Source organism: Bos indicus x Bos taurus, chromosome 8, assembly GCF_003369695.1.
Source record: "Bos indicus x Bos taurus breed Angus x Brahman F1 hybrid chromosome 8, Bos_hybrid_MaternalHap_v2.0, whole genome shotgun sequence".
Taxonomy (NCBI): domain Eukaryota; kingdom Metazoa; phylum Chordata; class Mammalia; order Artiodactyla; family Bovidae; genus Bos; species Bos indicus x Bos taurus.
In genome coordinates, this window is record NC_040083.1 from 106,329,738 (window position 1) to 106,353,875 (window position 24,138).

The window sequence follows — 24,138 nt, forward strand, 5'->3', positions numbered from 1 at the left end:
AGACAGGTGCGAAAAACAACAGCAACCTCAGATATGCAGATAATACCACTCCAATGGCAGAAATCAAAAAAAACAAAACAAACAAAAAAAACTAAAGAGCCTCTTGATAAGGGTGAAGGAGAGTAAAAGAGCCAGCTTCAGACTAAATATATATATTAAAAAAACTAAGATCATGGGCATACACCAGGTTGACCCCAAAGCTGTCTCATACCTGGGCTTGAAATTCTCTAAGTATTTTTTAATAGACTTCAGGTTAGGGGAACAGGAAAGGTTAGTATGAGGGCATGGAGATGCAGTGGGACTTCCCAGGTGGCTGCCTGGTAAAGAATCCACCTGCCAATGCAGGAGATGAGGGTTCGATCCCTAGGTCAGGAAGATGCCCCAAAAGAGGAAATAGCAACGTATTTCAGTACTCTTGCTTGGAAAATTCCATGGACAGACGAGCCTGGCAGGCTACACTCCATGGGGTCACAAATAGTCAGGACATCCCGTCCCATTACTGCATGGCAAAGAGAAGAGTGACAGATTTCCTCTTCTTGGGCTCCAAAATCACTATGGACAGTGACTGCAGCCATGAAATCAGAAGACAATTTCTTCTTGGCAGGAAAGTGATGACAAACCCAGCCAGTGTGTTGAAAAGCAGAGACATTACTCTGCTGACAAAAGTCTGCATAGTCAAGGCCATGGTCTTCCCAGTGGTCATGCATGGTTGTGAGAGCTGGACTGTAAAGAAGGCAGAATGCCAAAGAATTGATGCCTTCCAACTGTGGTGTTGGAGAAGACTCCTGAGAGTCCCTTGGACAGCAAGGAGATCAAGCCAGTCAATCTTAAGGGAGATCAAACCACAATGTTCAATAGAAGGACTGATGCTGAAGCTGAAGCTCCAGTATTTTGGTCATCCGGTACAAATAGATGGCTCATTGGAAAAGTCCCTGGTGCTGGGAAAGATCGAGGGCAGGAGAACAGGGTGGCAGAGGATGAGATGGTTGGACGGCATCACTAATGCAATGAACATAAAATTGGGCAAACTCCGGGAGACAGTGAGGGCCAGGGAGGCCTGGCATGCTGCAGTTCATGGGGTCGCAAAGAGTCAGATACGACTGGGCAACTGAACACCACCACCTCCTACTGCATCTCCATGAGTGTGTGCGTGCATGCTTCGTTGCTCAGTCGTGTCTATTTGTGACCACATGGACTGTGGCCTGCCAGGCTCCTCTGTCCATGGAATTCTCCAGGCAAGAAGACTGGAGTGGATTGCCATTTCCTCCCCCAGGGGATCTTCCTGACCCAGGGATCAAGCCCATGTCTCCTGCATTGGCAGGGTGATTCTTTACCACTGAGCCACCTGGGAAGCCCCATTGCATCTCCATGTCCCCCCACTCACCTTTCTTGCTCCCCTAACTGGAAGTCTACTAAAAAATAAACTTAGAGAATTTCAGACCCAGGTATAAGGCAGCTCTGGGGTCAACCTGGCGTACACCCCGCTTCTATCACTTTTTAGTAACCGAACCTCTATGTGCTTCTGAGCTCTCACCTTTGAAATGTATGTAGGAGATTAAGTGAGTTAATGCAGTAAATCTGGACAATAACACTTTCAGACAAAACACCATCACCCAATTTTACAGATTAAGACCCTGACTCCAAGAGGAGTGAATTGCTGGGGGCAGCACAGTCAGAGAGTGCCATTCAGGTCTTGAATGTCAGACTAGCATACAAGTCCACATATTGAACAACATATTACACAGAATCCCAGGCTCTCTGCTACCCCAACAAGATGCCCCTAATCCACGTGCTGAGTGACAAAAATTATTCTAATGTTTTCCAGAATGAAGGTTCCCCTGAATAACAGCGCATATCCTTGAATTTACCTCGCTCCGTCTTCCGGCTCCTTGGGAGGCCTCTAAATTCGTATCTAATACAGTCTTCCCAGTCTCAGCTGGTTTGAGACACTGTGAATCGTGATGTTGGGCATATGAAAACAAATGCCTTCTACCCAAAGCATCATCTTTCAATTACAGATCACTCTCCCAATTTGGAAGCGCTTCCCTTTGGATGTAACTATCTCGCAGTCTGGTTAGAACTGGGAAGGAATTGAGAGAAAGGACATGGGGAGAGAGAGAGATGGGGGGACACTGAGACAGAGAGAGGGGGAGGAGAAAGACAATGGAAGCATCTATTTGAACAGATGATGCTCATCTTGTTCAAGGCCCTTGAGGCGGAGTCTCAGGGCCCAGTTCCCCTGGGTTTACAGGCTGGCACCCAGGAAAGTGGCACTGGAGTTGTGGAATATGGTGGCACAGACACAGTGCAACTTCTTTTTTTTTAAACCATGGATGAAATCAAGGTAGAAGTTAAGTGGCTTCTCCAACCACTTGGCAAGGTAACGGCAGAATCTGGACCTCTGACTTCTAACTCTTGTTCTGTAGTAGACAGAGGGTTAGGTATCCAAAACAGAAAAACAAACTGGAGGTACAGACTAAGGGGATTTTGCAGGGAAGACAAAAGAGCCTTAAGATGTGAAAGAAGGAAAAAGAGAAAAAGAAGGAATAGAGAGATGGAAGTGAAACAAGACATCTATGAAGGAGAAGAAAAGAGATGAGCAACAGGAAGATGAGGCAGGAGAGGTGTGAGAAAACAGAAAAAGGCAAAGATAACACAGTGCGGGAGAAATTCAGATACAGGGCCATTACAGAAATAGAAGACTGGCGTTAGATAACTTTCGTCACTGACTGATGAAGATGCTTTAGCACTCTCTCATGCTTGTATCCAGCTCCTTCCCCAGGCCCCCAGCCCTCTCTGATTGAACTTGGTTGATCTCTCCCACCCATTCCTATTCCCCCGCTCAGCTTTCTGCCTCCAGGAATACCTTGACCACTCCTTTTCTCCACCCTGCTACTGCTATTGCTAAGTCACTTCAGTCCTATCTGATTCTGTGCGACCCCATAGATGGCAGCCCACCAGGCTCCCCCATCCCTGGGATTCTCCAGGCAAGAACACTGGAGTGGGTTGCCATTTCCTTCTCCAATGCATGAAAGTGAAAAGTCAAAGTGAAGTCGCTCAGTCGTGTCCGACTCTTCGCAACCCCATGGACTGCAGCCTACCAGGCTCCTCCACCCATGGGATTTTCCAGGCAAGAGTACTGGAGTGGGGTGCCATTGCCTTCTCCGTTTCTCCACCCTACTCCTGGATATCCCTAGGTTCGTTTCCCCTAATCCTCTAAGCTCCCCTCTCCTTTAAAAACCCTCCTCTCTGCTCTTCCTATCATCCACCTTCCATTCCAGACACGGTTGGAAGGCTCTCTTCTGTGTTCCTGTAACACCCCAGAAACCGCCATCATATTATTTATCACAATGGACTTTATATCTCAGTTTTAATGGTATCCTGCTTCCCCCAGCAGACTAAATTTCCCAGGACCAGGAAGGAGGTTGGATCCATCGTCTCTCTCCAGCGCCCACCACAGGGTAAGCATGCACTGCCCACCCAGCGCAGGACTGATAAGTGCCTGAGAGATGAATGCAAGCTTGGACAAAACGCTCCTGCTCTCAGAGTGAGAAAAAAAGTCTACAACCACTTGGGGGCGCACTTGGGTAACCGCAGCAACAGACCCTGGGGGAGGAGATGGAATTTCTCTCCACCAAACACCTCTGAGAAACAAAGGCAGGAGCAATTTGAAACTGGAGAAATCCCGCCAGACTTCACCAGGTGAGGCTGCGAGTGGAACAGAGCCTGCCCTGGTGGATTGAAGACTAAAATGAAAGTCTGAAGAATTGGACTCGAGTCCGTGGAACTGGTGAGCTCTCTGGCTTGGGGCATTATTCATCACCGAAGGGCAACAGCTCACTGCACACCAGCCCGGGTGAGGCCATTATCATCACTCGGCCTCACCTGCCAGGAAAAACAGAATGAGTAACAAAGCATTCTGATCTGTCGGGGGTTGGGGCGGGGAGAACAACAACAACTTAACAATACAGGGAGTGGGGTTATGCGGGATTCTTACTCTAATTGGGAACATTTACCGCACACCTACTATGTCAAACATGATTTCAGACACTAGTAATGCAGGTGTGAGCAAGTCACTGCTGCTGATCGCCACTAAAGAGGGGAGCAGAGACATACAAGACTAGCCATGATTTTAAAGAAGCGACAAGCACTAGATGGTAAGAGAGATACAGGTAATGTGCCATGGGGACGCTTTGTCTGGAGGGATCAGGGTGAGCATCCCAAAGTTGATATTTATTCCAGTCAGACCTAGCAGGACAGTCTGGCTTTATCCGATGGAGCGGGGTTGACGACGCAACCTAGGCTGACGGAACTGCCCCAGCAAATGGCAGCAGGTGAAGACGTGCAGGCTGCGTCTGTGGGTGCTTGGGCAGAAGACAGAATGGAATCTTAGGCTAGAAGGGCCACTCTGGCTAAATTAACAACAGGTAATAGGTGGCTCAGACAGTAAAGAATCTGTCTGCAATGCAGGAGACCTGGGTTCGATCCCTGGGTCAGGAAGATCCCCCGGAGAAGGGAATGGCTACACATTCCAGTAGTCTTGTCTGGACAATTCCATGGTCAGAGGAGCCTGGTGGGCTACAGTTCATGGGGTCAGAAACAGTTGGAAACACAATGAAGTGACTAACACTTTCAATGGCAATCAGAACAGGAAAGGAAGGAAGGGAAAAGGGTGGGTGGGGATGGTTGCAGCTGAGGGTGGGTGAGGATGGTTGCAGCTGAGGGTGGGTGGGGATGGTTGCAGCTGCAGGGACAGGATGACAAAGCAGAATGCCGAAGATGGGACTGCACACAATATCTCAGTGAGTGCCACATATGTATACACACACATATGTATATCTGGGGTTAAGTAACATGTTTAAGGTAAGGAAACAGCAGAGCCAGGATCTACACTCAGGCTGTCCATCTCCAAAGTCAGGGCTTCCCATGCCCTGCTACACTTCACCCAACGTCAGGCTAAGAAGTGGAGAATTGATTACGAAGGCCAAGAGGGAGCCGCCACAGTTATATGTGGGAATGACGCGATTCAACAAATGCTTGCAGAAGATGACTCTGGTGTCACGCGTACCCCATCAGCTTTGGGCAATTCCTACTTCCTTATTTTCTAATGAAGCCCCTTCTGGGGTGAGTAGGGGCAGACATGGTCCATTTGTAGCAGTCCCCAAGTGTCCCAGAGGAGCCCTGGACGGGCTCAGTCCCTCTGACAAACGCTCCAGCCTCCCGCGGCCCCTGGGGGTGATTTATCAGAGCAGCGTCAACGCCTCTGCCCAGCAGCCTGTGACCCAAGGCTGGCAGCTCAGGCTGGGGTTTTTAATTAGCCGAGAGAGGGAAGAGTCAGGCCCTTCAGGATGGGGAGAGAGAGACACCCCGACGGCTCATAAATCCAGATCCAGGGGTCCAGAGGCTGGCGTCTGGCACGGGGCAGGGAGGAGGGGAAGAACAGACTGACTGGCTAGCTTTTCAGCCTTTTCATGGTCTCCTTTGCTTTCTGGTTCAGATACTGCAGGGGCTGGTGGGAAACTGTGCCGCCTTTTACACAGCAACCCCTGGGGAGGCACCTTTCTCTAGCTTGGCTGCACGACCAAAACCCAGGGACCGTCATTTCTAGTTCCATCTGTACTGCTCACTTGCTGTGCAGTTTGAGACCAAAACTCTAACACAAAAGCTTACAGGCTTTGGAGTCAGATGTGAGCTGAAACCTCTGCACTGTGATACTTATGTAAACTGTGACTCGAGCGAACTGCTTTTTTCTCTCTGGGCTTCAGTCTCCTCACCTACAAAGGCAGAAGATCTTGTGTGGCAAAGACTAAATGAGAACACAGGTAAAGTGCATGGCCTGTAATGGATGCTCAATAAATGACAGCTCTTTTTAAACGTATTTTCTTCTCTCTTGGCCTCAGTTTCCCCATATATAAAATGCAAAGTTGTGCCATATGACTTACAAGGGTTTTTCTAGCACTGATTTCTTCTGGGTATTCTTATCTGGATGTGTGTGTGTGCTTAGCCGCCCAGTCGTGTCTGACTCTTTGTGACCCTATGAACTGTAGCCCGCCAGGCTCCTCTGTCCTTTGAATTTTCCAGGTGAGAAACACTAAAGCAGGTTGCCACTTCCTCCTCCAGGGGATCGTTCCAACCCAAGGATGGAACCCACATCTCCTGCATCGATAGTTGGATTCTCTACCACTGGAGAGTCGGACACGACTGAGCGACTGAACTGAGCTGAACTGAGCCACCTGGGATACAAGAAGAGGAACCCAAATCTGGGAGGAGGGAGCTTCTCTAGGAAGGAGGTTGCAAATTTACTCCTTGCAGGGGTCCAGAGGCAGGGCTGGGGCTAAGATAAGGAAAACCCTTGAGCAAGGCTTATTTCATGCCAGTGAAGCAAGACGGTTCTGAGAGTCAGAGCTACTGGCTGCCTCCATAGTGAGCGAGCTCCCTGCATCCAGAGAAAAGCAAAAGTTGGCCAACCTTCTGGAGCTGATGCTCTGAAAGAAATTTAAACATCGGGGGGAGGGGACCAGAACTTTTCCTTTAAGTTCCTTACCTGCACTGAAAATATGGCGTAATGCTTGGCGGTATATAAACTTACCGTACTGCTCATCATTTAACTCTCACTACCCAGTGGGTAGGGACGACTAGCACCCACACCTTCAGTCAGGACACTCAAGATGCAGAGAGTGAAGTCACTTGCTCAAGGTTGCACCCACAGAGAAGAGGCAGAGCAAGGCCAAGGGCTCTGGTGAACCTGACTCTCAAGCCCCTCTCTTTTTGTTTCACACCCGGGTTTCCACCTCTGATTCCACAACGGATGGCAGCCCCAGCCTGGCTGATATTGATTGCAGCTGTCCCTTCCTTCCTCCCCAGCCCCTGTCTCTGTCCCCCGACTGCTCCCCCACAAGTATTTACGCTGGGCTGCCTGGTAACAAACGGCTCGTTACCATGCGGAAGGCGACAGCCAGGCGATTAGTGAAATTTGTTACCCATGCGTCTCCGAACAAAATTAAATTAAAAGTGCTGCTTCGCTGTCAAGATAAGGGCCAAGCTGCTGAGATAATTTTTCACTCTCAAACACTCAATTACCCAGTGAGGCTGGATCAGATACAATCAAAGGGGAAAAAAAGAAGAAAAAGGAAGGGAAAAAAAAAACAAAAACAGAGGCAGGACCTCCAGGAACAGATGTAAGAGTTGTTATCACTCCCTCTGGCCAGAGATGTTAAAGAGGCTGTTGCCATGGTGATAGGGCTGGACCACACGAGGCAGGTAGGTGGGTGTGGCCTCTGACTACATCCTGTAATAAAGGAGATGCTCTCCATCCCCACCGCCCCTGCCTTAAGCCAGACAGTGTCATTTCTCACCTGAGTTATTGCAATAGTCTCCAACCTGCTCTCTCTCACCCCATCCCTGTCCCCCTCTTTCCCAGCTTCTACAAAAGGTAGAGTGACCTTTCTACCACATATCAAAACATCACTTCTCTGCTGAAATCCTTTGATGGCTTCCCATTGTCATCAGGATAAAGTCCAAAGCACCCAGCCAGTGTCGCCTCTAGCTGTCTGCTCCTGAAAGTTTATATTTCAATGAAACTAAGAAGACGTATCCTTCCTTCCCTTCTTCCTTGTTTTCAACAGAAATTATTTTGAGGTCTTACAGATGCCAGGCATTTTGCTTGACCCCACTCTATTCATCGTCCCTTCTGTATGAAGTCTTCCCCCCCCCTTTTTCCCTTCAACAATTCCACCCTGTTTTTCAGAACTCAGCCTAAATGTTTCCCATGCCAGCATTTCTGCTCTGTTCCCACCAAGCTGGTCTGGTGCTCTTTTTCCATGCCATCATGGAATTCATCACCAGCCTTTATCACAGCCTTTTCATTCTACTGTAACTGCCCATCTGATCCTTTCCCTCACTGGACTGTGTGACACACAAGGCAAAGACCAGGCCTCACATGTCAACATCTCACTCTAAACCTCCTCAGCCATCAGCATACAACTCATAGTATGTTACCTTACATTTGCTAAAAACAAAACAGAAAGTGCTCTTCAATTAGAATCACAGAATTGTAGAGCCAAGAGGACACCATAAAATGTATAATCTATTTGACTGGGGCTTCCTTAGTGGTCCAGTGGTTAAGAATCTGCCTGCCAATGCAGGGGACATGGGCTCGATCCCTGGTCCAAGAATATCCTATATGCCACGGGTCAGCCAAGCCCATGCCCCACAGCTACTGAGCCCATGCTCAAGAGCCCGCTGCAACTCCCGAGCCACATGCCCAACTCCTGAAGCCTGCACACTCTAGAGACTGTGCTCTGGAACAAGAGAAACCACCGTGGTGGGAAGCCCTTGCATTACAACTAGAGGCAGCCCACAGGCAGCAACGAAGACCAAGCACAGCTGAAAATAAGCAAATAAATAAATCTATGTGATTATTGAAAGATTATAGGCAGAAACGGAGGCCACTGAATTTGGCGTGGATCTGGTATTCTCCATTATATCTTGTTCACTCTGCCAGACTGAACATGTCTTGAGTGTATGGATCATCAGTCTCACCAACGGAAGAGCTTTGATAAAAACTCAGAGATGCCCAGGCTCCACCTCAAACCTACTAAATAAAACTCTAGGTTGAAACCCAAAGGTAGGTCTCTGTTTTAAAAGCCCAAACATGTTACCCAAGTACATAGGGTTGGGAACCATGCTAAAAAAGGAAAGTAACTTTACTCAAAACACCATCCAAGGACAGAGTACAAAGAGATCACTCTCATGATCCAGGATCTGTTCCACCTGGATATTTAATTTTGATTCTTTTTTACCCTCTTTATTCTTCTCCATTAGATAAAGATGAATTGCATTCATGCCTCCAGGGTTGCCAAGACCAGACACACAGTGGTTTGAATGAACACGGGAAGAGGCATAGACAACATTTTCCAAGATTCCAAATGATCCTTGCAGATGGTTTGACCTAGTTACTTCATAGTAGTGTATAAAGAAGTGGGCAAGTTTATCCCTCACCTAGCATTTTCCAGGAACTGTGCTGAGTGCTTTACTTGCATTGTTCCATTTCAACCTCAAAACCACTCTTGGAAGAAACTGCAATTATGACTTTTACAAAGCTGAAAAAAACAGGAGCCAGTGGGTTAAACTGATCTTCCCAAGATTGCTCTGCAAAGATTCACAACCACCTGTTCATTTCTAAAGAACATGAGTTAACCATTGCACACTGATACAATTACCTGTAGCAAAATCACTCAATTCAAATTCCTTTAGAGAACAGGCAGAGTATTCACGATAAACATGATTCACCCACATATATTTTTTAAATGAACTGTTATGTTTGTCCTCTGAAGTAATCACTGTGGTTTATGAATTCTGCCCTTCTTAAAAAATCATTCTCAACAATTATTTGGCTGCATAATATTCCATCAAGTTGATGCACTGTAATTTGCTTAGCCATTTTTCTATTGTTGGACATTCAAGCTCATTCTAATTTTTCAATATTTCAGATTATGCTACAATGAGTATCTTCAGGTTTAGAAGCGTCATGAAAAATGAGTAGTGTCATGGAAAAAATATGGTCATGATATAATGTTGAGTAAAAAAAACACAAATGCAAATGTGTATGTTGATTACAGTTACAATGATGAGAAAAGATATATGCAAATGGGGGTGAGAAAAAATGAAATAAGCTCTTTGAAGGTTCTTGTTTGTTTTTGTTTTCTTCTACTAGTATTATTACATGATTCTACACTGGTGAAAAATGATTAAAAAAACAAAACAATAAGCATACCATTCCCAATGTTGTTGAAGCACCTCAGTTCCTTGAGCATTTTCACAGTGGAGAGATGAGCTTAGGAGTCAGTGGTATTGACTCTTTCCATGGACAACAGCCAGAGGAGGAGCATCTCAAAGGCTGGAACCATGTCCTTTTTCATTGGCCGAGCCATATGGCATGCAGTATCTTAGTTCCCTGACCAGGGATTGAACCCACACCCTCTGCAGTCAATGCATAGAATTGTAACCACTGGCCTACCAGGGAATTCTCTGAAGCCACGTTTTATTAATATGTCTTATGTCTTATTAACCCTTGATTTCCAAGAAAGCCATGCTGTTCCTGAAATCTATAATGTGTGTTCAATGAATAAGAGCATAGAGTTTCAGAGCTTGAGGAGGCCTCAGATATAATTTACTCAAACACTACACCCTAGCTGAATGGATTGAGAGCCAAAGAGACTTGCCCAAGGTTCTCCAGCATCTGAGGGCAAGAACAAGTCTTGACCACGCTTTTCCCCAAATCTACTCTAATTAGAAGAGACAGATAGTTAGCAAATTTGCTCAAATGGAGCCACGAAGGAAGAGTCTTTTTCCAGTCCAATACAGAATGGGTTTGACTCTGTGAACCTGAGTTAGTTTCAGATCTCCCCTGAATCCCTATGTTCTCTAGCCTCTAAGCTGTTCTCATGACAAATGCCTCAGAGCTGGGACATCTGTTTCCTCCCCATAGAGTGCCAGGTGGTTTGATTGTACCTGAGATGCTGAGAGAAGGACATTTCCAGCCTAGAATCCATGACTGAGCAGAACGCCCTGGAACTCTTCTGTTGCCAGTCTACATCGCCCCCTAGCATAGCCAATTCCTCTTGCATCTTCATTTACCATCTAGTAGAGCTCTGAATTCTTCAATGACCTGCAGACTCTCCCATGCCCTATACACCTTCTGTACATCCCCTCTTCTTAAACGCGGCTGGATCTATATTATGACGGGATATCACTCCATGATTAAACAATGTTATCTGAGAAAACTGAAAGGATTCTTTTTTCAGATATAATTAAAGTCCAGAAGCAGCTGACTGAGTTAATCATATAGGAGTTTACCCTGGGTGGGTCTGGCCAAATCAAATGAGTCTGAAGAGATGCTCTCCAACAGCCCTTGAGGAAGCCATGCTGTGAACTGCCACGGGGGTGACCTGTAAGAACTGGGAATGGTCCTGCCCACAGCAGCTACAGAGCAGGCATGTCAGTCATGCGGGAAACAAATCCCCCCCAACGACTACATGGGCTTGGAAGAAGGCCGTGAGCCTCAGCTGAGATCAAAGCCCTAAGCCGACGCCTCGATTTGAGACTCTGCGTAAAGAGCCTGAAAGTAACGTAACTGGACTGTTGAGCGGCAGAACTACTGTGGGATAATAAATGTATGTTGTTTGGAGCTGCTAAGTTTGTTCGCTAAGCAGAAACAGACAGTGATGCATAGCCACGGAGTGCTGACTCCTACTCCTTTTCCCCCATCAGACCTCTCCTGGGTGCAGAGCTGGCTGGCAGTGTCTGCATCTGGATGTCCTGCAGGCACCCCAAGGCAGCGGCTCTACAAACTCATCCATTCCCCCCCTCCTCGCCCCCTAAGCCTGCCGCTCCCAGCTTCCCTGGCTCTGTGATGCTCTCCACCCCCCACACCAGAATCTAACCCGTGTCTTCAGCAGTCCTCACAGGCTCACCTTACAGCCAATCGGTCACCGACTCTAACTGTATTTTAACACATCCTCAGAAGCTACTCCCCCCATGCTCCCCCAAAGGGCCCCCACCACTACCACAACAGTCTCCTTTATAACTGGTCTGCACCCCCTCCAGTTCTTCCTCCACTGTTGAGAGAGTGATCTTTTTTAAAACAGGCACAGGATGATGCAACTCTCTTCCAAAACCTTCCGGCACTCCCCATTTCACGTAGATTCAAGTTCAGGCTCTCTCCTGCTCACTTGGACAGGTGTTTTCTGAAGCACATGGCCACCTGCCAGCTATCGTTAGGTTCCAGCATTACTATGGGCTCCTCAAAGATGCCTTTCGTGACTTTCCCCACCATCGGATGTCCCCCCTATATTTTCTTCGGAGGCACGTCTCACAGTGTGACGTGATATACACCTTTATGTGTTTATTCGTGAGGTCCTCCTTCTCTCCCCATTTCTCTCTAGTGAGATTCACGAGGGCAGTCCCCTGATTGGTCTGTTTGCCACTCTATACCCTATCCTTAGCGTACAGCCTCAACACCATTAGACACTTAGTAAACATTAGTTGATTCAATGAACGGAGAGACAAATGAACTTGACAATCAAAGTCTCTCTTGATCTGAGTCAGCTCACCCTTCCCGGCCTTGCTCAAATTATCTTCGTTCGTATACCTTGTGCTCTAGTGACATGGGGCTTCCCTGGTGGCTCAGATGGTAAAGAATCCGCCTTCAATACAAGAGAGATGGATTCAATCCCTGGGTCAGAAAGATCCCCTGGAGAAGGGAATGGCAACCCACTCCAGTATTCTTGCCTAGAGAATCTCACGGACAGAGGAGCTTGGTGGACTACAGTTCATGGGGTCACAAAGAGTTGGACACAGCTGAGCAACTAACACTTTCACTAGTGACATATGACTCTGTCGGATTATCATGCAAATCCTGTAAAGTGGGATTCTTACCTCCATTTTATTTATTTATTTTAATTAAAAAACGTTTTTTGGCCTCACCATGTGGCATGTGGAGTCTTAGTCCCCTGACCTGGGATTGAACCCATGTCCCTTTCAGTGGAAGTTCAGAGTCTTAATCCCCGAACTGTGAGGGAAGTCCCCTCACTTTCATTGTTTAGAAAAAGAAATTGAAACCTGGAAAGTCAACTAACTTGTCCAAGGTTGGGCATACACGAATCTCATAGCGCGCTGGGCACACAGTCAGCAGTCAGAGCCAGTGGTTTCAGCTCTGTATCCGGGAAAGGGTTTGCAGGGGAGAACCCTCGCCGGCTGCAGGACTGCAAGGGAAGTGAAAGACAGAGTGCTCACGGCCGGGTGGGAAGCAGGGAGTCCCAACCCCTCAGCAGGAGGAAAGGGGGTTGGAGGGGGGGATCCTGCTGAGTCCAGCTGAAAAGCAAGAAAGCGAGGGAGACTGATTATTCCTTCTCGCCAGTGTAAGCAACTAAAACGACGTGTTTGCTTTATTGCCTTTGGTCTCCCATTTGATTCCTGACAGCTGCCTCCCTCCCTTGGACGCCAGGTGGTCAGGTGCTGAGCTGGCTGGCATCGCTGAGGAGGAGGAGAAAGAAGCACAATTTGAACAGTATTTCATGGACCGTCGTGAGTGTGGGGAGGGAGTTTTTGAAGCTGTCTGGCTCCCTCCACACATTCAAGGAATCCTGGTTTGCCAAGCCGCTTGATGTCTGCAGGTTGAAGACAGGTAGTCTGGGAGGGACCTTTAAGAGTGAAAACAATGGCAACAAAAAACCAACGTCTGTTTTCTCTGAGGTTTGAGGGAAGGGAGAGAAGAGAGACATTAGACGGGGGTTTATGAGCCTATAACAATTTCTGAATGCATACTTTTCTCTCACATCTTGTCAAACAGGGCCAAATGCAGGCATAGATCAAAGCTGCATTTCTGCATTTTAGTGTTCTTTCAGTAAGAAAAATCCAAGCTCCCGATCTCATTTCTTCATGAGAGAAACCAGAATATCTCTAGAAAGCCTGCAGAGCCTGGTGAAACCTTCTGGAGGAAGGTATCTATATATCACAGATCACAAACTGCTAACTACCCAGGCAAGAGCTGGGCTTCCCCAGTGGCTCAGAGGTAAAGAACCCGCCTGCCAGTGCAGGAGCCACAGGAGATGCAGGTTCAATCCTGGGCTGGGAAGATCCCCTGGAGGATTCTTGCCTGGAGAACCCCATGAACAGAGGAGCCTGGCGGGCTACAGTCCATAGGGTCACAGAGAGTCAGACACGACTGAAGCGACTGAGCATGCACACACAGGGCAAGAGTTATGACAAGAGGGAAAGGGTTTAAAAGTCTGTAAGATTCTCCTAGAGGCTGATACTACGGTATGGTGACACCAGATTTGGGGAGCACGTGGAATGAGGCTCAAGACTCCATCCTGTAACTTACTGACTCTATGACCTTGGAGAAATTCCTCTGCCGGGTTTTACTGTCATTCTTTTGCATACAGAGACAAGGACAGTAAAAGATCACAGAGAATGGTTGGTGAATATGCAACAGACCTGGCAAAAAAGGGACAGTAAATGGTCCCTCTGAGTTTTCATTCCTCTTAGAACTGGGAGTCGAGTTCCTGGCATGGGAAAAGGGGCACACAATCAGTGGGAGGTAAGGCCACAATAAGAACAGGCATGGAGTATTAGCTACTATGTCAGGGGAATTGTACAGCATTTTTTTCTCAAATCTGGCCAAAAATTAGAATTGAAAGAAAATTTTATACCAGATCCCTTGGCCAGATATTCCCATATAATGTGTCTGAAATAACTAGTTTATTTAGAACTAGCTTCTTTCTTTTTTTTAGTTTTCCAAGTGATTCTGAGGTTTAATTAGGTCAGAGAACTGCCCTGCCTCTGACAGCCTTTCTGAACCACACAGCTGAGGACACCTGATCCACTGTCGGCTCCGGCCTGACCCAGATCCTAGGACACAGTGGTCCTTCAAGCGGGTAACACCAGAGTCTCCATCCTCCTACGCAGGCCCTAAATATCCAGCCTCCCCAGCTGACCTTGTCTTCTGTTTCTGAAGAGAGATGCTCTGAGTCCAAATTTGCTTTGTCCCAGATCTAGTGCTCTGTCCTCTGGGAAAGATTCTGGATTGCTCAGACTATTTCTAGAAGAAAAATTCTTTGCCCTCTGGTTTGTATAATATTAATAGCTTATTTCTTACTTATTTAACAATGGGCTCCGAGGAGGAAAGGGAAGCCTGCATTGCACTGCTTGTCAATGCCCGTGGTATAAATACTTCTTCCACAGCTGCTTAGAAGCTACTGATGTGACATCACTCACAGCGGAGCTGGAAATGATGAGTAATACCAGCTCTCACAACTGCTATGGGTTGGAGCCAGTGCAACACTGGAAGATCTCTTTGTCACATATTTTTTCCTCCCTGATCAAATAACAGGACCCCCAGCAATGGCGGTGCCCTGGGAGCGTTGGTCCTTATGGTGGCTGCCCCTCCCCACCCCCCACCGGATACTGCAGTGACTTTCCAGTGTCCGAGCTACTTCTGACCAGCCCTATTTTTGGTCCTAGCTCCTCCCAGGCTGATGCTCTCTGGAGGGTTACAGAGTTCACAGCAGGATATTCTCAGGGGTCTGATTGGGCTTTCAGCACCAGCACAGACGTGGGAACCGACCCCCTCGGTACAGACCAGCACAGGCACTGTGGGATGCGCCGCACACGCGTATCTGAAACATACAATGATCTGAGCAGATTCTGAGGTCAAAGAACTTAACTCCAAATATCAGCTCCCCTTACCTGGTGGTAATCTCAAGTAAGTGACCTCTCTAAGTCCCAGTTTCCACAGCTGAAAAAACAGAGGTAAGAACAATCCCTTCCCAGGAATTGCCCTGGCGGTCCCATGGTTAGGACTCTGCACTGCCATTACAGGGGACATGGGTTTGATTCCTGGTCGGGGAACTGAGATCCCACCAGCAGTTTGGTATGACCAAAAGGAAAAACAACGTCCCTTGGGACTTCCTGGGTGGTCCAGTAGTTAAGAACCCTTATCCCCTTGCAACACAGGGGACGTGGGTTCGGTCCCTGGTCGAGGAACTAAGATCCCACATACCCTAGAACAACTAAGCCCATTCGCAGAATCCACTGAGCTCCAGTGCTCTGGAGTCCTTGCCCCACAACTAGAGAGCCTGCGTGCCACTATGGCAGGCCTCGCCTGATGCAGCAAGGACCTGATGAAGCCAAATACACAGACATAATCCCTGCCTGTGATATTACTTGGAATTCTATAAGAAGGTTCATACAAAGAGCACAGACACGCACAGAGAGCATTCAGTAAATCAGGCATGGCTTGGCTTTGCTTTTCCTCTTTCTCCCTCCTTGTGCCTATGCTTCCATCATGACTGGTATTACTGAGAACTCAGAGGGCATCAAGTTCTACCTCACTGATTGACAGATAGGAAATTGAGGTCCAGGGCCTTGCTCAGTCCTCAGAAACAGACAAGGGTGCACCCGGGGTCGGAGGCCAAGGTCTAAGCCCTCCAGTAGCTTCACTACATTCTCTTGTGTGGCTCCTCCTCCTCTGTTCCTGCCTCCCTCCTTTTCTCACAAGCTCACGGGCACTACCTCTCCCTGGCACTCCGCCCGGTCCTAACCTGCTCTGCTTTCCCTCTGCCCAGGTCCACACTCTAGGATGACTGATAAACCACCGAGAGCTCTGATGCTTTCCTCTCTGGGGCTGCCATATAATCCTTTGTCTTAAGCTCCAGTCATTCTGTCCTTAGTAGGGGTCCCTGTTGGTAGGGAGAGTAGGTCAGCTGGACAGAGGAGGTTGGCAGAAATAAGGACCCTGGAGCCTTGCTTCTCTCTCCAAGGCACCCCGCCACACACCCGAGACCCCAGGACCGTCTCTTCCACGTCCCTCCACAGCCTGGGTTTGTAGCGCTCTTCCCAGGTTACTCTAGCTACACAGGCTTACAGGATGATTAAACACCAATTGCTCTGTCTTCAGTGTGTACACTTTTCCGAGCAGCAGGTCCTAGAGGTGTAACCTGCAGGCTGGAAGAGGACACCCTGCAGATGTCCCAGGGAAAGAGGCTGTCCTTAGCAAAGGACAAGGACGGGAAGAAAGAAAATCATGTCACAACATCCCAAGAGGCCAGGCCCACCAAGTCTATGTTCTAACCTAAAATGTTCTTTTTCCCACCTCGAAGCAAGACCAACTTGCAGACCAACATACTGGAAAAAGGCCACGGAGCTGTGCCTAGCTCAAGCCAGTCATTTGCTGTGCTTAACTGATTACCACTTAGTGAACACTGACCATGTGGTAGGTATGCTCTGCTAAGCATGTCCTTTGCATACTTTACTTCCTTTAAGCCCTGCAAAAAGCCTAAGGAAGAGTAGAAGGACTAATTCCAGACTTGTTTTCCTTTACCCAGGGGAAACTGAGGCTCAGAGAAGGAAAGTGACTCAGCCTAAGCCACACAGCTAGGGAACAGCAGAGCAAGGATCTGGACCCCTGAGTGCTGATTCTGAAACCCCATGATGTGGTGAGAAAAGCTGGGTAAAGGATGGGATCGGTGTCCCAATGGTCAGGGCATGGCCCCTGCTTATTTCCCCAGCCCAGCCGCCATCATTCTCAAATCCACAGCCTTCACTCTACCCAGCGACTGGCATCTCTCTCATCCCCAGCCCCAGGGCACCATGCACCTCTGCTCTCATACTCAGCAGGTAATGTTCTGTTGATGTTCAGCTTTCACTCTGCTCCGTTCCCATTTCCTGGAGTCTCTGCTCTATCCGGGCATTCTCAGATTATATTTCAGAACAGTCTCCTTCCCTCAATTCCCAAAGGCCTCCTCTTCTGTAGATGTGGCTTGAACTTTCCCTTACTTGTCCACTTACTCTAAAACACGATTCAACTATGTGTGTGTGTGTGTGTGTGTGTGTTAGCAGGGGAAAATCAAAACTAAAAAAATTCACACATCAGACTTCCTTGGCTGTTCAGCGCTTAAGACTCTGGGCTTCCAGTGCAGGGGGTGCAGGTTCGATTCCCGGTCAGGGAACAAAGATCCCACAGGCCGCGCTATGCGGCCAAAAAAAAAAAGGAAAAGTAACTCACACATCCATACAAAGCTTTGCTTACAATTCAAGAGTTCTTATCACTACAGAAAAGCTCAGCTTAAGGATCATCAAATTAAACCAAGAAACTAAAACAAAAACCAAGCAAACCCAGGGAGCATTCACATCCTGTTCTCTTTGCCCGGGAACTAAGCACCGAAGCTTAGCGGGAAGTGTATGCATTTGGGAACGAGATAACCTGGGTTTCTAGCACTGGCTGAGCACTGGAGAGAGAGAGAGACTTGCCTAAGGCCCTGTGGCTACCTGTGCAGAACTGGGCTGGGAGGTTCTTGCCAGGCGCTTGTGCTGCTGGAATCAGCGGCAGCTTACGCTCTGTCTCCTGCTTAGCACTGTGCCCAGGGCTGGACACACCATCTGCACTTTTCATCTGGACCTTCAGTGACACACGCGCTTACCCTCATCAGCGTCACTCCTCTGTGGGAGCTGCATCCCCCTCCCAAGGAGGTTATAACCACCTTGGGGCTGGGAGCCCAGGTCCGGCTGCCCAGAAACACGCTTGGTCAGGTTGTTCAGTCCCTAGACGTAGGTTAGACTACAACGAGCTTCAGACTCAACAGGAGCTATAAATATCTTCGTTTTGCAAAACTTAGGAAAACTGAGGCCCCAAGAGGGCAATTGCTGGCCAAGGGGTCACTGAGTGAGTGAGTGGCAGGGCTACAGACTTCACCACTCATCTCCTGACAGGGAGTCTGGCGTCCTCTGCTAGGGCCATCTCTCCTTAATTAAGGTGCAATTGGGACAAGCAGGAAGCTACCACCTCCAACCACCTCATTAGTTAATGCTATCAAACACCTAAACAAGTGGTAGACTGATTAGTTATTTACTTGACTCAACATAGAACTCTGCTTGACAAAGCCACTCCCTTAGGCAGCAGGACCATGGACGTCATGAGATCAGATTCCTTTCACAAAACGTGGGATCGCACTCCTGCTTCCTGGACCACTCCTATAGTTACCTGTATGATGGGGATGTTTAGGGTAGGGGGTCAGCAAACTGTAAGGTCACTGGTGAAATCTGGACCAGCATCCGTTTTTGGAAATAAAGTTTGATTAGGACACATATTGGAGAAGGCAATGGCACCCATTCCAGTACTCTTGCCTGGAAAATCCCATGGACAGAGGAGCCTGGTGGGCTGCAGTCCATGGGGTCGCTAAGAGTCGGACACGACTGAGCGACTTCATTTTCACTTTTCACTTTCATGCATTGGAGAAGGAAATGGCAACCCACTCCAGTGTTCTTGCCTGAAGAATCCCAGGGATGGGGGAGCCTGGTGGGCTGCCGTCTATGGGGTCGCACAGAGTTGGACATGACTGAAGCGACTTAGCAGCAGCAGGACACATGTACGTTCATTCCTTTATGTATTGTCTATGGCAGCTTTCAAGGTACAGAGGTAGCGTTAAGTAGTCCCAATGGTGACTGTACATTCTGCAAAGCTGAAAATGTTCAGTGCTTCACCATTTACAGATAAAGGTTGCTGACTCTTGATTCAGGAAATCCCACCATCTAATATGTTTATATTTTGATATAATACAAGTCCGTGAGGGCAGGGCTTTTAAAACTTGTTTGGTTTCTGTCACCATGGCCTAGAACATGGTCAGACACATAGTTGGTGCTTGACAAATAGCTGAGATATTGTGGGAAGTGGGGAGGAAAGCAGGGAGAAAGGCTTCACTAGAAAATGTTGAAAAAAGCAAGGGAGAGGCTAGAAGAGGCAGTAAGTAGAGAGAAGGAAAACAGTGAAGACACAGAAGAGAACAAAAAATGAGATGGACAATGTATGGGAAAAACCACTACAATATTGTAAAGTAATTAGCCTCCAATTAAAATAAATTAATTAAAAAAAAAGACGGAGGAATGAGAAGAATGCAGTGAAAGATGATGAAGGGAAGAAGAGAGGAAAGGGAAAGGGGAGAGGAAAAAAAAAAAGAGAGAGAGAGACGAAAACAAGCAAGCAAACAGAACCAGAATACAGATGAGGAGGAGGAGGAGGAGGAGGAGGAGGAGGAGGAGGAGGAGGAGGAGGAGGAGGAGGGAACCAGAGCAGGCGTGAGAGGCCTGGCTGAGAGGCCTGGCCGTCAGCAACAGTAGGGAGGAGAGGGACGGAGCAGCGTTGGCACTGACCAGGCAGGAGGGCTGGGAAGGAAGGTGTGTGTGTTTCTGGGGGGCGGTGGGCAGTGCATCACAGCCCTGGCATTCTCACCATCCGGAAGACACAGCCCAGTCTCTCGGAGGGTATGAAGCCCCTGGGCCATATTCTTCATCTCAAGTCCTGTGGCTTGCTTTTGATTTTGTTTTTGAACTCCGATTTATAAGGGACACACTCAATGAAAGATGTCTTCCCAATTAGCTGTAAATAGCCCCGTTCTTTGGAAAAGACTCATTGACTTCCCCAGCCCTAATTCTGCCTGTCATACTGGGGGAGGGAGAAGACAGGTCAAGAATCATCCATCACCAGCTTCTAAGTCTCCACTGCAGCAGATTCCAGAGGGCTGAGGCATGGAAAGAGTGAGAGCTAAGTGTATTCTGGTGTCTGCAGAGTCCGAGATACCTCTCCAGGTGCTGTGTCCAGGGAGACACTCCCCTTAGGGGGCCTTTTCAGTGAAAGGCACCAGGGGTAAGGAGATACAGAAAACAACAGTGAAAACTGCATGGACATTAATAAGGCCCACCTTTCATGGCTAAATACTCCACTGCATCTGTGTGTGTGTATACATACATACATACACGACACATCTTTACCCACTCCTCTGCTGACGGACATTTACATCGCTTCCATGTCATGGCTATTGTAAACAGTGCTGATATGAACACTGGGGTATACTTATGTTTTCAGATTACAGTTTTCTGCAGATATATGCCCACGAGGGGGATGGCTGGATCATAAATTGCCAGTCCCTTGGTCGTCTCTGACTTTTAGATCCTATGGATGCTAGCCTGCAAGACTCCTCTGCCGATGGGGTTCTCCAGGCTGGATTACATGGAAGTCCTATTTTTAGTAGGAGGGATAAATTCAGAGATTGGGGTTGACATATACATACTACTATCTGCAACACAGACTAATAAGAACCTACTATGGAGCACAGAGAGTTCTGCTTAGTTCTCTGGAATGACCTACACGGAGTAGCATCTGAAAAAAGAGTGGATACATGGATACACACAGAATTCATTCTGCTGAACACCTGAAACTAATACAACATTGTAAATCAACTATATGCCAGTAAGAATTAATTAAAACAAAAAATAATACCTGAGCAAAATGGCTGTCTGAGGCGGCCTTACAAATAGCTGTGAAAAGAAGAGAAGTGAGAAGCAAAGGAGAAAAGGAAAGATATACCCATTGAATGCAGAGTTCCAAAGAATAGCAAGGAGACGTAAGAAAGCCTTCCTCAGTGATCGATACAAAGAAATAGAGGAAAACAATAGAATGGGAAAGACTAGAGATCTCTTCAAGAAAATTAGAGATACCAAGGGAACACTTCATGAAAAGATGGGCTTGATAAAGGACAGAAATGGTATAGACCTAACAGAAGCAAGAGATATTAAGAAGAGGTGGCAAGAATACACAGAAGAACTATACAAAAAAGATCCTCATGACCCAGATAATCACGATGGTGTGATCACTGACCTAGAGCCAGACATCCTGGAATGTGAAATCAAGTGGGCCTTAGGAAGCATCACTACAAAGCTAATGGAGGTGATGGAATTCCAGTTGAGCTATTTTAAATCCTAAAAGATGATGCTGTGAAACTGCTGCACTTAATATTTCAGCAAATTTGGAAAACTCAGCAGTGGCCACAGGACTGGAAAAGGTCAGTTTTCATTCCAATCCCAAAGAAAGGCAATCTCAAAGAATGCTCAAACTACCACACAATTGCACTCATCTCACACGCCAGTAAAGTAATGCTCAAAATTCTCCAAGCCAGGCCTCAGCAATATGTGAACTGTGAACTTCCTGATGTTTAAGCTGGTTTTAGAAAAGACAGAGGAACCAGAGATCAAATTGCTAACATCCGCTGTATCATCGAAAAAGCAAGAGACTTCCAGAAAAACATCTATTTCTGCTTTATTGACTATGTCAAAGCCTTTGACTGTGTGGATCACAATAAACTGCAGAAAATTCTGAAAGAGATGAGAATACCAGACCACCTGACCTGCCTCTTGAGAAAGCTATATGCAGGTCAGGAAGCAACAGTTAGAACTGGACATGGAACAACAAACTGATTCCAAATAGGAAAAGGAGTATGTCAAGGCTGTATATTGTCACCCTGCTTATTTAACTTCTATGCAGAGTACATCATGAGAAACGCTGGGCTGGAAGAAGCACAAGCTGGAATCAAGATTGCTGGGAGAAATATCAATAACCTCAGATATGCAGATGATACCACCCTTATGGCAGAAAGTGAAGAACTAAAGAGCCTCTTGATGAAAGTGAAAGAGTAGAGTGAAAAAGTTGGCTTAACATTCAACATTCAGAAAATTAACATCATGGCATCCGGTCCCATCACTTAATGGCAAATAGATGGAGAAACAGTGGAAACATTGGTTGACTTTATTTTTATGGGCTCCAAAATCACTGCAGATAGTGATTGCAGTCATGAAATTAAGAGAGGCTTACTCCTTGGAAGGAAAGTTATGACCAACCTGGACAGCATATTAAAAAGCAGAGATGTTACTTTGTCAACAAAGGTCCATCTAGTCAAGGCTATGGTTTTTCCAGTGGTCATGTATGGATGTAAGAGTTGAACTATAAAGAAAGCTAAGTGCAGAAGAATTAATGCTTTTGAACTATGGTGTTGGAGAAGACTCTTGAGAGTCCCTTGGACCGCAAGGAGATCCAACCAGTCCATCCTAAAGGAGATCAGTCCTGTGTGATCATTGTAAGGACTGATGCTGAAGCTGAAACTCCAATACTTTGGCCAACTGATGAGAAAAGCTGACTCATCTGGGAACACCCTGATGCTGGGGAAGATTGAGGGCAGTAGGAGAAGGGGATGACCGAGGATGAGATGGTTGGATGGCATCACGGACTCAATGGACGTTGAGTTTGGGTAAACTCCGGGAGTTGGTGATGGACAGGGAGGCCTGCTGTGCTGTGGTTCATGGGGTTGCAAAGAGTCAGACATGACTGAGCAACTGAAATGAACTGAACTATTTGCCCTTAGCATCTACCAGGCACCATGATACTTTTTAATGCAACAGAAGAAAATTCATCTCCAAATCTATGAGGCAGGTCCAAGGCCCATTACACAGAGGAGAGAACTGAGGGATACGATAGGTAGATAACTTGCCCAAGGCTCAAGGCACCCAGAGAAGCAACATGATAGGTGCCCTTGACTGTCCATCATGTATGGGTGGAATCCTTTTATGCAATTTGGGGGACTAGGGAGCATAGATGGCCACATACCTAGATTAGTTGCCGTTATGTTCACGAGGGAACCTCCATCCTCTCCAGGGCGTGCTCCAAGCTCATGGATATGCCCTTAATCACTTGCTGGGAATACATGCTTGCACCCTAAATTCCCTCCAAGGTTGCAATCTTGAACTTGCTACTTTGTTGTCCTTAAAAAGCACTCATGGTTGAGGAATTATATTCCCAGGTGATGGCCTGAAATGTGCTCTATTTGAGAGCATATTTTACCACAGTGAGCCGTGGACCTCAAAGCACATTTTACCACAGCGAAATCTGCACATTTTACACACAGTGAAAGCACATTTTACCACAGTGAACCTTGGACCTCAGCCACAAGGTCTAAGCCCTGTAACGGGTCCTGCCTCAGCATTTTCATGTCTTCTTACATTGAGTGTCATCTTGAGAAAAAAATTATGCATTCAAGCATCAATACCGATTCTCTCTGTAGAAAACACAAAACATTGTCTAGAGAGTTGCAGGGAGTCCTGTTTACAGGAACCAACAGGAGAACTCCATCTGGTCTCTGTATCAGGTAAATAGGATCTCCCGGGCCAGTGCTGGTTTTACCCGCTCAGACTCTGTGCATCTTACTGCTGAGCATGTTCCATTTTGCAGTTTGGTTGCTAAGAATCTCTGAGTTAAGCTGTCAGCCCCTTAGAATACGCAACACAGCATGGCGCGAATTACCGAGCACACATCTGAGCGGAGTCGGAATCAGTTTCTTTACTCTGATTTTCCTTTCGATTTGATTTTTTATTGTGATGGATTTAAAAAAAGAAACGCATAAACTTACAAAACCATCTCTGAATCCTCTGAGGACTGGGGCAAGACAGAGAGAAATAGAGAATGGGTAGACAGGGTATCGGATGCCAGGTTCAGGATTAACTGGACCAGGACCAGGTTGAAGAAGAAGATTTAGAGTCTGTCATGAAGCACAAGAGCTGCTTCCCAGATTTCCCCCCTACAAACCCTGGTTCAGGAACCTTCTCCTGGATTCTGTTACCTTTGCTGCGGCGACGGCTGCGGTACTGCTCTGTGTAGAACGTCAGCTGCGTTTCATCGTCTGCCTCTGACCCGGACGTCCCCTTGGTTCTCCCAAAGCTGATGCCCCCTGTGCAAGAAGCACAATCCATCAGTCACTG

At 47.2% G+C, this 24,138-nt stretch overlaps 1 protein-coding gene across 3 annotated transcripts in view; it reads right to left on the bottom strand.

Annotated features, from left to right (window-relative positions):
* The window catches only part of ASTN2 (astrotactin 2), a 1,048,656-nt gene that overhangs the window by 670,037 nt on the left and 354,481 nt on the right, over positions 1-24,138 (bottom strand). For all 3 annotated transcript variants that reach the window (XM_027550640.1, XM_027550639.1, XM_027550638.1), the window contains one exon: positions 24,000-24,107. In XM_027550640.1, the coding sequence (XP_027406441.1) occupies positions 24,000-24,107 (108 nt within the window). The remainder of the gene's footprint in view (positions 1-23,999; positions 24,108-24,138) is intronic.